This window comes from Oratosquilla oratoria, chromosome 6 (assembly GCF_046742065.1).
Source record: "Oratosquilla oratoria isolate Oo_2021 chromosome 6, ASM4674206v1, whole genome shotgun sequence".
Lineage (NCBI taxonomy): Eukaryota > Metazoa > Arthropoda > Malacostraca > Stomatopoda > Squillidae > Oratosquilla > Oratosquilla oratoria.
In genome coordinates, this window is record NC_134782.1 from 37,411,134 (window position 1) to 37,424,649 (window position 13,516).

A 13,516-nucleotide genomic window follows, 5' to 3' on the forward strand; every position below is an offset into this window, starting at 1 on the left:
ATTATTATCCTGTTCTTGGTGAAACATAATTTTGTAGACTTAAAATAGTCACTCCTCTACATTTTCATTTTCTTTTGTAAATATTATTACATCGAAAAAAGTCTAATGTAAAATAAACAATAACTATTGCAATTATTTTGATATATAAATGTGCTTTGATCTTCATTCTTAATCATAGTGCACTGACCTTTGAAATATATGAAATATTGAGTACTTTTTTCTTTGATAATTTTTCGATCTGCGGATTGACTTAGATGTTTACTATTGAACACACCCTACTGAAAATAGTTTACAGAAAACTGTTGATTCAGAGGAAAATGGGTGCAGTACCTTCTAATAAGCTCTGAAAATCAGTGTTACAATACGCAGTCAACGCAACTATTGCTGTAGTGTAGTGAAATATGTGGTTAGTTGAGGTTTTCTAAACGAAATCGAGATGTGCTGGATCAGTGGTGTAGTGGACTGGCCGCAGCAGCAGCAGAAGGTCGGGTTGGAGGTGTGGTGGCATTGATGCCAAACTGCTAATGTGTTAGTTCAGCCGCCTGATATTACGAAGGAGTTTCTGAATGCTGGAGGAAGGAGAATATCGCCGTGTGGCGCTAGAATCCCCTTCCCAATCTCCCAGCCAGTCCAATGAGCAGCTGTTGGACACACGCTGCACCAGGTCGGACACCTCAGCCTCATCGTCCGACAACTTGGACGTAATTTCCAAGGTTTCGGCGAAGTCTAAGGCCGCCAAGCCCAAAATGCCAAGTGTCAAGAGGAAATGGCAGGTGTTCCCTGGTCGCAACAGATTCTGCTGCAACGGCCGACTGATGACAGCCCAGCAGACAGGGATATTTTATTTCACTGTCGTACTCATTGTTGTTACCAATACACTCTTCTTTGCTTTTGAGTAAGTTTACTGTTACATTCTAGGAATACGTATGTGTATATATTTATTATCTAAGCTTAAGAGATGTGACATTACCCATCAGATCTTGTTCAAGGATAGGAGCATGATTTTAAGGTTGACAGTCGATAATATAAATTACAAGGGTCACATTATGATTATAGATACAACATTAAATGTGTGCTAATGTTAGCTAGGTCAACATGAAAATGGAATTCATGATATTTGAGCTGAAGTAGTTCTCATGGGATGCAAAAAGTCGTTATGAGTATAATGCAATTTGAATTATCCATCTAGCTGTCCTTGTTCTCGAGATATTGCATTTTGAATGGAATTAAATCGGGCCTATTTTGTCCCCGGAAATCGGGCCGAAACGTGCGGTCTGACGAATCGCCGATCGAACGTAAACAATGACGGTTTTTGCTGACAGGCACAATTTTATATAAAAGTTTAGCATATGGTTGCATTATTTGACATATTTTCTTTAAGATGTGTGATTTCCATGTAACTTGATCATAGAATTACGTTTTTATCCTCTGCAAAATTACCCACCACAGCTACGAATACCTTCAAATTACATGAAAATCACACATTTTAAAGAAAATAGTTTGAATAATTCAACTATATGCAAGCTATTACACTAATAACACAATAGTAACAAACTTAATAGTGTAGTTTGATCCATACCACCAGTGATCATAGATAGCGGGCAGGACGAATCGTAGCTGTGGTCCGTAATATTACGGAGGATAAAAACGTAACTTCTCTTTGATCAAATTACATGAAAATCACACATTTTAAAGAAAATAGTTCAAATAATTCAACTATAAGTCTATTACACTAATAACATAATAGTAAGAAACTTAATAGAGTGAAGTTTCATAAGATGGCGGGTTGATGTTGATGTTGTTATCCGATAATCCGACCTGATAGAAAAGAAAAACTAATTAATACCTCCGATTTCTCAGCTCTACCGTAACACGCTGCCTTTATTTTGGTATTAGAATAATCCGCGATACTAGTAGTTTTTCTTTATTATGGTCAGTTGCCACAACCGTAAATATGTTAGCTCATCTTTTACGTTGAAACATATGCCAATTTTCGATTTACTGCTGAATGCAGGCCGCCATGTTTATCTTATGTTTTTATTGACCGACATGTAACTGATGATGTGAATGTTTGAAATTTACTACGATCGTAGTAAATACACTCACACAACATTTTTATTAATTAACTTTCCCGCGGTATATAAATTTGGCCGTTTGAATGGCGTGCGCATAAAATGACGCGCTATTGTGCTCGTCATCGACGGTGGCGCCTCTGGTGGTGTTTGACCTACCTACTAATGTCTTCCCAGTGATGAGTATCAAAAGCAAATAAATAAAATTGCACACATTTTTGCCATACTTTAAGATGTCAACCCTGTTGTTTTGATCATGAGACTATAAGACAAATCACATACAGTATTATCATGATTGGTGAAGTACTACTTGACGTGAGTAAAATGAATATTAATATAACATAACTGTTTAACATGTCTTCCTGGAGAGGTCTATGGAAGGACCCTAACACATTGCTTACTACTTTATTTTAGGGTTGTGAAACATGATGCAATAATTTTATTTGAAGTAGGGTACCAGGAATGTAGGGTAAATGTTTTGTATTTATTCTGCAGACTTCTTTATGAAAAGCATATTTTTCCAATAATGTTTGTCCTGAATGAAACAAGTCTGATATTTATTTCTGTGAGAAATTGTTTTATATTTTCCTCTCCTTTTATCACAAAAAATCTGGAGGATCTTGTCGGAAGATTTAGGTTTTGGGTTGGGTAAAAGTTTATCAAAACATTATTTTCAATAGAAACCTGTCAGATTCATTTAGATCAGCATGATTTTTTTTTTTCCTAAACCTAATTGCAAATATGTAGTCAAAATACCTCCTCATCAAAACATTCTCATTTCAATATTGGGCAGAACATTCCCAGGTCTAGGAAGGAATATCTCCATGTTAGAACAAAATGAACTTTTAACTTAACCATGTTTTTATATTTTATCAGCAAGATTATTGGGTGGATATAAGATTTCAGTTTTTATATTTGACTTTTTCTGTATTGGGGTATTGACTGCATGATAACAGGCAGCCAATGTTTTAGGGACTTTTGGTGCACCCTATTAGACCAGAGTCATGCACCATTTGTTTATGTTAAAGATACAATCCGAACTCATAGAGAAATGATGCTATTTTTGAACTGTTGTCCCTCATTAATGCTGTTCCCCTGAAATTGTTGTATACTATTTTCATGACTAAACCTCTTCTGGATCTCCCTTTGGTTGGGGGTGGGGGAGAATTCTGCCACCATGTTTCCCATGCATGGTGTAAAAGGTGACTGAGTAGGATGGAGTGATGGTTGTGGTACATATGAGAGTAAAAGGGAAGAGATCAACAGTTTGTGAGAAGGATGATGGATGTGTAAGCATCTTGTGAATCTAAGTTGAAGGGGAGGGAGTGAGTTTGAGCTTTGGAGTGTGGTGGATAGGTGGTGAGAGAGGGAAGTATTGGCTTTGCTGATAAGTGATAAGATAGGAAAGACCATGGTGGAGTGAAAGGATGTATCTTCAGGGTTAGTGTGGGTGAAGGTGAAACTGGAATGGGTATATATTTGGATTTTTTTCTTCTTTTCTTTTCTTTTAGTGAACATGGTCCTGGTAGTTGGAAAAGTGGAGAGAAAAGAAAGTCTTTAGAAATATTTAGAAGAATGGTAAGAGTTTTGGGAGGAACATAGTTTTGTTGGGGATCTGAATGCTAGAGTAGGAGATGAACCAATAAATGTGGTATTACAGAAGTTTGGGGTGCCAAGTCAACAGTTTTTACATGAGTAGAAGAAATTGTGTTAGGGTTAGGAATGGCGAGAGTGGTTGGTCTGAAGAAAGTGGCACTGTGCCATGGTTGTATTACATCACCATGGTTGTTCATTGTGTACATGGATGGGGGTAGTACAGGAGGTAAATGTGAAGGTGATAGACAGAGGATTGGAGATGGTTATAGCAAAAGTGTTTTAACTTGAGCTTTTGGGTGTGGCCAGGTGAAACACCACGAGTCCACACTGTTGCCACATCACTCCACATTTCTCTCTCTCTCTCTCTCTCTCTCTCTTTCTCTCTCTCTATATATATATATATATATATGCATGTAGTGTTAAATGCGACGGAAATCTCAGCGTTGATGATCTTTTTCTGAAGATCATCAACGCTGAGGTTTCCGTCGCATTTAACACTACATACATTAGAGAAAGATTGCTGCCGAAATACACAAATATATATATATATATATATATATATATATATATATATAATATATATATATATATATATATATATATATATGTTCCTCTATTTGTCTTTTTCTGCAAAAAGTACTTATTTAATGTAATATATAACCTCTTTTGTTTGGCTGTGCAAGACATGAGAGTGTGACCTAGGTGAGTCTTCCATGTGGGGGAATTATGAATGACCCAACCTGCCAAGTGTGCCAAGGTCAAGGACCCCAAACTGCCAAGTGTGTCAAGGTCAAGGACACCTTGGATGGCAGTGTTGCATTAGCTACATTGCCAAGTGAAATGGAAAGTTTACTATCATTGTCTTTCCCTCAAATCCCAAGCCACTCCTAACACCATACAGTCTTGTTAATGATTATATGTATATGTATATTACATGAATAGATAACATACAGAATAGTGAGACAGGTTGCCAATGGCAGGTCATCATTAGATGTATAAATAATAGGGATTTCCGTGGGCCATGGCAAAGGGCTCATTAGGTCATTGGAAGGAAGTGGGAGGTGAAACAGTTGTTGTTTGCTGATGACACTGTGTTTCTGGCTGGGTTAGAGAAGGATCTAAAGTAGTTAGTGACAGAGTTTGGGAAGGTATATGATAGGAGGAAGTTGAAAGTGAATGTGGGTAAAAGGAAGGTGATGAAATGTACAAGGGGTGAGGGTTACAGTAAGTTGAAGGTTATTTTTAAAGGAGAGAGGTTAGAGGAGGTGGATAGTTTTAAGTATTTAGAGCCACATGTAGCAGGGAATGGAGGAATGGAGATGTTGCCCAGAGGGATTTCTCCATGTCTTTTCTAGTTATATACGAATGGATGAAGAGGGAGAGTTGCCATATTAATGAAGCAGTGGGGGGTAAACCAGCTTCATCTGTCAGGCCCTGCTGTGGAGATGCTGTGTCTAGCTGCATTATTTTTGAATCAGACAGTGGGCAGGGGCAGGGATGGTTCCTCTTCGAGCTTTGGTAAAAGTGAAACAAATGGATATTGGATGTGGGTGAATGCATACCAAGATTAGCTGTCTCTCTTATAATGGGAAAAGAAGTGTTTTGGTACATAGATAGGTAGACTTTTATATTGGTCAACAAGTATTATTTTTTCCAATCAAGTTTTTAACAGTCCAATTTTTTTCCTTATTTTTAATACTTTATTCATAACATTACAATGTGAATGAAAGTGACATTTGAGCTTTAATATACATGATTTTTTTTTTTCAATTAAAAAAAATAATCATGTCCCCATGTGAAAACATCCCTTTATAAGAAATATTTAGGGTCATACCATCCTTGTATTCCAATAAAGTTTTTAACTTATCCATGCTTTTTATGCTCTATTGGAAAAATTATTAAGTGAATGATTATATAATCCTTTTGAGCTATAAAGTGTTTTTCAAGTTACCTCTCCATGTTTTCCATATAATTATTTATAATTTATACTTTATTAGCAACATTAATGTATGAAAGGGATATTTAAGTGAAAAAATAGCAGCAGTAGATTTCAATTTTGTGTAACAATCTACCATCTGCACCACACAACACAAAGAAATTCACACTGATTACTAAACAAACTCTCCAAGACTAAATGTCAAACATCTTACTCTATCATATGCAAAGGCCAAGAAGAACCCAGCAAAGAAGATTGCAGATGTTGAAAAAATTGTTGATGCATTGAATATTACATTCAAACTACAGGCAATTTACCATACCTGAATGGAATTGTCTAAGTAGAAAAATGAGTCCTTTTAAAGTAATCCATACAAACTGATGGCAGGCAATTTTTTTCAGTTGAGTGGTAATGTTAAGACTGGATTAATCCTAGATGTCTTTTATGGACTTAGTCATCTATTTGACTGTATGACAAGGGATTTTATTTTTGACTTTGGAAGTGCTGAATCAATCAAATTTAACATGATCATGAATATAGTCTGGATAGAATGAAGATGGCAGCTACCAAGAGATTTAGCAGAATAAATGCCATTTGAAGATGAAGCCTTTATTGATTATACAGTATTCTTGCTCATTAGAGCTTTTTCAACATAAAAAACATTGTGCAATCAATAAAGTTTTTTCCTCAAATAGTGTTTATTCTGCTTCAAGACTGTTTTGCTCCAGCATTTTCTTTTGATACTTAGCAAATTCCACTGTGTAATGCTTCTTCTATTGCTTGTTCCAGTTGAGGGCCTGGCTGAAAATGATATCCAAGAGTGTGAGCTTGTAAAGGGGAAGTTGAGAGCTGAGTCATTATGTCTAAAAGCAGAGTAAAGGATATGAATCATTAGAGGAATGGGAGAAGTGCTTAAACCTCCATGGAAAGGATTAGATAGCAGTATATGTGACACGGCAGCTTCTCTTTGGTCTTGGGGCAATGACAAGTCCTTGCATACAATGGACATTGAAGCTGTCCATTTACAAAACCTTTCATCACTTCCATCAAGAGGTATAATCCTAAGGGGGTGACATTTGGTCTAGATGGGGCCCAGGATATTCTCCCCCCCCCCCTCTCTCTCTATCTCTCTCTCTCTCTCTCTCTCTCTCTCTCTCTCTCTCTCTCTCTCTCTCTCTCTCTCTCTCTCTCTCTCTCTCTCTCTCTCTCTCTCTCTCTCTCTCTCTCTCTCTCTCTCTCTCTCTCTCTCTCTCTCTCTCTCTCTGTCTCTCTTTCTCTCTCTCTATCTCTCTCTCTCTCTCTCTCTCTCTCTCTCTCTCTCTCTCTCTCTCTCTCTCTCTCTCTCTCTCTCTCTCTCTCTCTCTCTCTCTCTCTCTCTCTCTCTCTCTCTCTCTCTCTCTCTCTCTCTCTCTCTCTCTCTCTCTCTCTCTCTCTCTCTCTCTCTCTCTCTCTCTCTCTCTCTCTCTCTCTCTCTCAAATGCTAATGAAATGGTAGACAGGAAGGCACTATGGGAGGTTTTGCAGATATATGGGTTTGGGGTAAAGCTGTTAGGGCAGTGAGGAGTTTTTATAAGAGTAGTAGAGCCTGTGTTACAATGGGAAATGGAGAGAGTGAATGATGTGAGATACTTGGGACTGCATCCAGGATGTGTCATGTTGCTTTGGCTGTTTAATATGTTCATGGATGAGGTAGTGTGGATAAGAAAATGGAGGAAAATGGGAGGTGAGCCAGTTGTTGTTTGCTGATGGCACTGCACTTGTGGCAGGGTCAGAGGGAGGATTAAGGGAGTTATTGATAGAGTTTGGGAAGGTATGCAAGAGGAGAAAGGTGATGGTAAATGTGGGTAAAAGTAAGGTGATGAGATATACAAGGGGAGAGGATGGCAGTGAGTTGGAAGTAAGTCTTAAAGGAGAGAGATTGGAGGAAGTGGATAGCTTTAGGTATTTGGGGTTGCATGTGCCACAAAAGGGAGGAGTGTAGGTGGAGGTAAATTGAAGATTGAGATTAATAAGTGTAATGAGAAATAGGCATCTGGGAATGGATGCAAGGAGGAGATTATATGAAGGGGTGATTGTGCTTATGGCTTTGTATGGGGTAGAGACACAGAATTCAAGAGGTAGAGTAGAAAAGTTTGAATGTGTTTGAGATGAAATGTCTTGAGAAGTATGGTAGGGGAAACTAGGATGGATAGAGTGAGAAACGAGATGAGGAGGAGAGCACTGGAAAAGGAGAGACAGATAGGGTTGATGAAAGAGTATTTGGATGGTTTGTGACACATGAAAAGAATGAGTGAAGAAAGATTAGTAAAAGAGGTGTGGAAGGTAGAGGTAGTGAATTTGAGGAATTGACAGAGGATGAGATGGATGGATGGAGTGAAGAGGGTGTTGAGAAAGAAGGAAATGAGTTGAGGAAGGAAAGGAGAAGGCAGGAGAAAAGAGATGAGTGGAGAGCAGCTGTGTATAGATGATACTGTTATGCAAGGAAGGGAGGGGTAGGGGTGCTTATGTGTGAATGACATTTTGACACACCCCAAAGGGATTTCTCCCTGTCTTCTCTTGTTCTGTTTGAGGTGATGGAGGGGGGGTGTTGCTGTCTAAGTGAAGCAGCTTTGGTGTGGATGTACAATGTCTTGCTATATTGCTTCCTACCCAGGGCAGTGGGCAGGATACAGGTATGACCCGTCATCCATGAGGAGCTAAGATGAGAGGGAGGATGGGGTGGTGGAGGGGAGTGGAATGGGTGGGAGTAGGTATGTGCCTGTGACTTAGCTACTTCCCGTATAAAGGAAAAAACTCTTGGTATATAGATATATAGACTTGTAGTGTAGTGTAACATATGATATTATTGTAGAACAGCACTGTTATTATATATACACAATATAACATGACAATTTTAGTAGTTTATTGATATGAAGACAAGGATAGTGAGAACCAGAAGTGATAAATTAGATAACACAAGAACAGAAACACATGGAGGTAATTTGGAGAACATAGGGCAGAGGTCTGAAGGCAGATAACTTATTGACACTACAACTACTATGCAACTGAAGCATAGAAAAGGGAAGAGTGGTGACATATGGGCTGGGGTACAGTGGGACTCTCCATCTATATGAGACAAACACACAGACTCCACTGATACAACTCACTTTCCTTGGGTTTCATTAAAACAAAAGAGCTGTACTTTGGTTATGCTGGAGCAGTCTAGAACATATTTGCCCTGTCTAGAATTTTTCTGTAATGATTTAATTCAGTCCAGCTGGAAGTTGACTATTAAAAGCAAAGTCCATTTTAGTGAAGTTTGTTGTAGTGGGGTCTTATGCTATGTATCTATGGATGTATATATATGTGTATGTGTGTTTCTGCATGTGTATTTTCCTAATTGGAGTATACACTAAAGGAGCAATGCTCATGGGGTCCCATCTTGTACTCTCCAATTTATCATACCTAGCTTCAACTTCATATGTGGTTCCAACCTGCTCTATACCCTTAATTTCCAGTAATCATACCTAGATTGGAATTTATCTATTGTTCCAGCTTGGGCTATATCACATTCTAAGCTATTCCAAGTATTTGTGCATCTATATGGAAAATTGTATTTTCTCACTTTCATTAGATATGTAGTCTTTTTAATTTGATCTCATGACCTCTTAAAGCCGTCCCATCCCAGCTCAAGAGACCTCTTCACTCATTGTAGTCTATCCCCTTCTGCAACCTGAATACAATAATGAAAGGATTACAAAGGAAGAGCATGCTGACAGGAGATCCTTTTGGTTCATAACTAGGTCGGATGGAAGAAGAAGAAAAAATATGTATACATGTAATACACCCATATATATATATATATAATATATATATATATATATATATATACATATACATATACATATACATATACATATACATATACATACACACGAAGAGGTCTTTCCCCCTTACCACGGAGGTAGCCAAAGTCAAAAGGCATAATTTCACTCCCATCCGGTCTGAGATTACCAATAAAATACATGAACAGAAACCACAAAACAAACACCAGCAAATTGTACAAAACACTCAACAGCATTACAAGAGCAGTGACAAAGATGGCACCAACACTTTGCAAGTTGACATATGAACAAAGATTGGACAAACTAAATTTGTCAACTCTAGAACAAAGAAGAGAGAGGCAATTTATAACCATCTACAAAATTATGAAAGGGATGGAAATCCTTGATAGGGATGACCTACTGAAATGGGACAGAAGAAATACAAGCAGACACGAGAAGAAACTTAAGATTGACAGTTACAGAAGAGATCTGAAAAAAAAAACAGCTTTCCACACAGAGTAATAGATACATGGAACAAATTGAAAGAGGAAATAATGAGTGCTAAAACTATACATGATTTTAAGAAAGAAATGGATGTGGAAAGATACAACTGTGGGTCACTACGAGCATAGCTCTCCTCTCACAAAATACAACTAGGTAAATACATATATATATGTATATGTATGTATGTATGTCTTTGTGTGTATGTATATATATACTTTAACATTAAGAAATGTAGTATAATGGAATTTGGAAAAGGCAAAAACAGAATATCGGAACAATACAAAATGGGTGCAAAGGAGGTAAAGAAAGTTAGTTCTGAAAAGGACCTGGGAGTAATTATCATCCAAAGACATGTCCCAGACAAGCATATAAACAAAATAGTCGGAGAGACTTACAATTTACTAAAATCAATAAAGGTGCTTTTAATTACTTGGATAAGGTAATAGTAAAAAAATACTAGTCACACTGATAAGAACATTGGAGTATGCTGTGACACTATGGACACCCAGTACAAAAAAGAATTTAAGGAAAATAGAAAGAATCCAAAGAACAATGACAAAGATGGCCCCACACTTTCAAAATTGACATACGATCAAAGATTGTCTAAGCTGGAACTACCGACCCTGGAACAAAGAAGAGAAGGGCGATCTATTGGCCATTTACAGAATCATGAATGGCATGGAAGTCCTTGATAGAGAAGACTTAATAAATTTGGAAAAAAGAAAAACAAGGGGTTATGAAAAGAAACTCAAAGGATAGATCTAGGAAAAAAAAAAGTTTTCCACACAGTGATGGATGTCTGGAACAAATTAGATGAAACAAAACTGTGCAAACACCATACAAGAATTTAAGAACAAACTAGATATTGCGAGATACAAAGACGGGTCGCTACAAGCATAGCTCCCCTTCCCGTATGATACAACTAGATAATTACATACACACACTGTACATTAATTTTATCTAGGTATGCTAGAAAATTAGACAATAGGAGCTAAGACCCAACAACCAATGCTCATTTCCTGTATACTATGATTAGATAAATACTGGGCCACAGGATGTCTGAACATTCTGAGGTCCATTTAGTTCAAATATGGGAGAGCTTACTGTCTGTGTGTGTATTTACCTAGTTGTATTATATGGGAAGGGAGCTATGCTCGTGGTGACCTGTCTTTGTATCTTAAAGCATCAAGTTTTTTCTTAAAATCTTGAATAGTGTTTGCACACACTGTTTCTTTATCTAAATTAGGTATTCCAGGTATCCAGTACTCTGTGTGGGAAACATTTTTTTTTCTTTCTTTTTTTTTACAGTTATCCTTTTTGAGTTTTGTGTCCTCTTGTTTTCCATTGTCCCATTTTAATAAATCATTCCTATCTAGGATTTCCATTCTTTTCATGATTCTATAGTCAGCAGATCTCCTCTTTCTCTTCTTTGTTCTAGAGTTGGTAGTTCCAATTTGGACAATCTTTGTATATTGATTTGGAGAGAGAGTTGGTGCCAACTTTGTCATCACTCTTTGTATTCTTTCTAATTTCTTTATATTCTTTTTTAGTATTGGGTAACCATAGTGTTGCTGCATACTCCAGTTTTGGTCTTATTAGTGTAACTAATATTTTTTTAATAATTTCCTCATCCAAGTAATCAAATGCCACTTTCATTGACCTTAATAAGTTGAAGGTTTCCCTGACTATTTTATTGATATGTTTGTCCGGTGTCATGTCTTTGCTGATTATTACTCCTAAGTCTCTTTCAGAGTTCACTTTTTTGAATTCTTCTTCACCAATTTTATAATTTCTTGATATTCTATTTTTACCTTTTCCAAACTCCGTTATACTACACTTCTTGATATTGAAGTTTTTTTTAGTCAATTTCCAGATTTTGATCAGGTCTTAACTGTAATGATTCACAATCCTCCTCTGTTCTTTCTTTCTTTAGTATTTTTGCTTCACCTGCGAAGAAATTCATATAACACTCCACTTCTTCATCCATGTCATTTATATAAATGGCAAATATGATTGGAGTCAGTACTGAAACTTGCGGGACACCACTTACCATTTCTTCCCAACTAGAGTATTTGTCTCTAATTACTACCCTCATTTTTCTTCCAGTCAGGAAGTCTTCCAACCATTCCAATAATTTTCCTCTGATGCCACCTATTGATTCTATTTTTCTTATTAGTTTCTTGTGTGGTACCTTATCAAATGCTTTTTGTAGGTCTAGATAGGCACAGTCTGCCCATCCATCCCTTTCTTGTATTACAGTATTTCTATTAGTCTTGAATAGAAGCAGATAAATTTTGTTGTACATGATCTTCCTTGTCTAAATCTAAATTGATTTGGATTCAGTATAGTTTTTTCTTCCAGATGTTTAACCCATCTACTTTTGATAACTTTTTCACATATTTTTGGTACTGTGCTTGTTAGGGAGACCAGTCTGTAGTTGGTTGGATCTTCCTTGTTTCCTCCTTTATATATTGGTACAATATTTGCATTTTCCAGTCCTGTGGTACCTATCCTTTTTTGAGTGAGTATTAAATTATATTGTATATTTTTTCCGTCAACTCCTACATGCATTCTTTCAGTATCCAATTTGCAATTCCATCTGGACCATGTGATTTTCTGACATCAAGGGTTTTTTTTTTTTTATTTGGTCTCAAATTTCCTTTTGTGTTACAGTTATTTCCTTCATTGGAGGGATCTCTATTTCCTAACAGTTCAGTGAACTTTCAATTGTGAAGGCCAATTTGAAATGATTGCTCATAATTTCTGCTATTTCTAGTTCTTCTGTTTATTCATAATTTTCCTGGTGCAGCTTTTCCATTTCTTGTTTATTTTTTAGTTTACCATTTACATACCTGTAAAATAGTTTAGGTTGTTCCTTGTATTTTCTATTATGTCTCTTTCATATGTTTGCCATTTACTTTTTTTCCATCTATCCTTAGCCTCCCTACATTTTTTGTTATACCAGTTTTTATGTATACTGTTTCTTGCTTTTGTTGTGGTACATATTTGTTCACTCCCTCATTATATATTTCTTTTAGTATATTCCATTTCTCTTCCATCTTTGTCTCTTCATTTAGAAATTTATCCCAGTTTGCATTTTGAAAGAACTTTTTGAGTTTCTCAAAATTCGTTCTGTTGTACATTAGTCTTCTTTTTCTATGTTTCTCATTTCTTCTTAAGTCCATTTGCTCTTTTAGTTCGAATTCTATTAGTACATGGTCACTCTTTCCTATTGGAGTTTTGTAATCAATTATGTCCACAATTTCAGGTTCAGTCTCAATGGTTCCTCATTGTTTCTGTATCTGGTATTTTCTTTTATACACTGAGTCATTGTGTATTCAATGGTCATATCGAGTAGTATGTTCCCAAGAGGTCTTCTCCCTTCACTGTCATTTCTTCCCAACATATTTCTTTTGAATTAAAATCACCCATAATTACTATATTTCCTCTTTCAGTATATTAGTTCATATTTTGTATCTTTTATCAAGACTCCCAAATCTTTCTCCCCCTTTGCTTTTGTAGTGAGTTTACACTCCCTAATGAATAGTTTAAGGTTGGTCTTTTACTGCTCTTTGGGGGCAATAAAGAATTATTTGAAAAAGATA

General features: G+C 36.6%; 1 protein-coding gene across 3 annotated transcripts in view; it reads left to right on the forward strand.

Annotated features, from left to right (window-relative positions):
- Positions 1-230: 230 nt before the first annotated feature.
- app (Palmitoyltransferase app) overlaps positions 231-13,516 on the forward strand; it is a 60,536-nt gene continuing 47,250 nt past the window's right edge. For 2 of the 3 annotated variants that reach the window (XM_076186720.1, XM_076186719.1), the window contains exon 1: positions 232-895. In XM_076186720.1, the coding sequence (XP_076042835.1) occupies positions 567-895 (329 nt within the window). In that variant the 5' untranslated portion in view covers positions 232-566. Of the gene's footprint in view, positions 896-13,516 lie in introns of all 3 variants that reach the window. The other variant, XM_076186721.1, reaches the window with a different exon arrangement.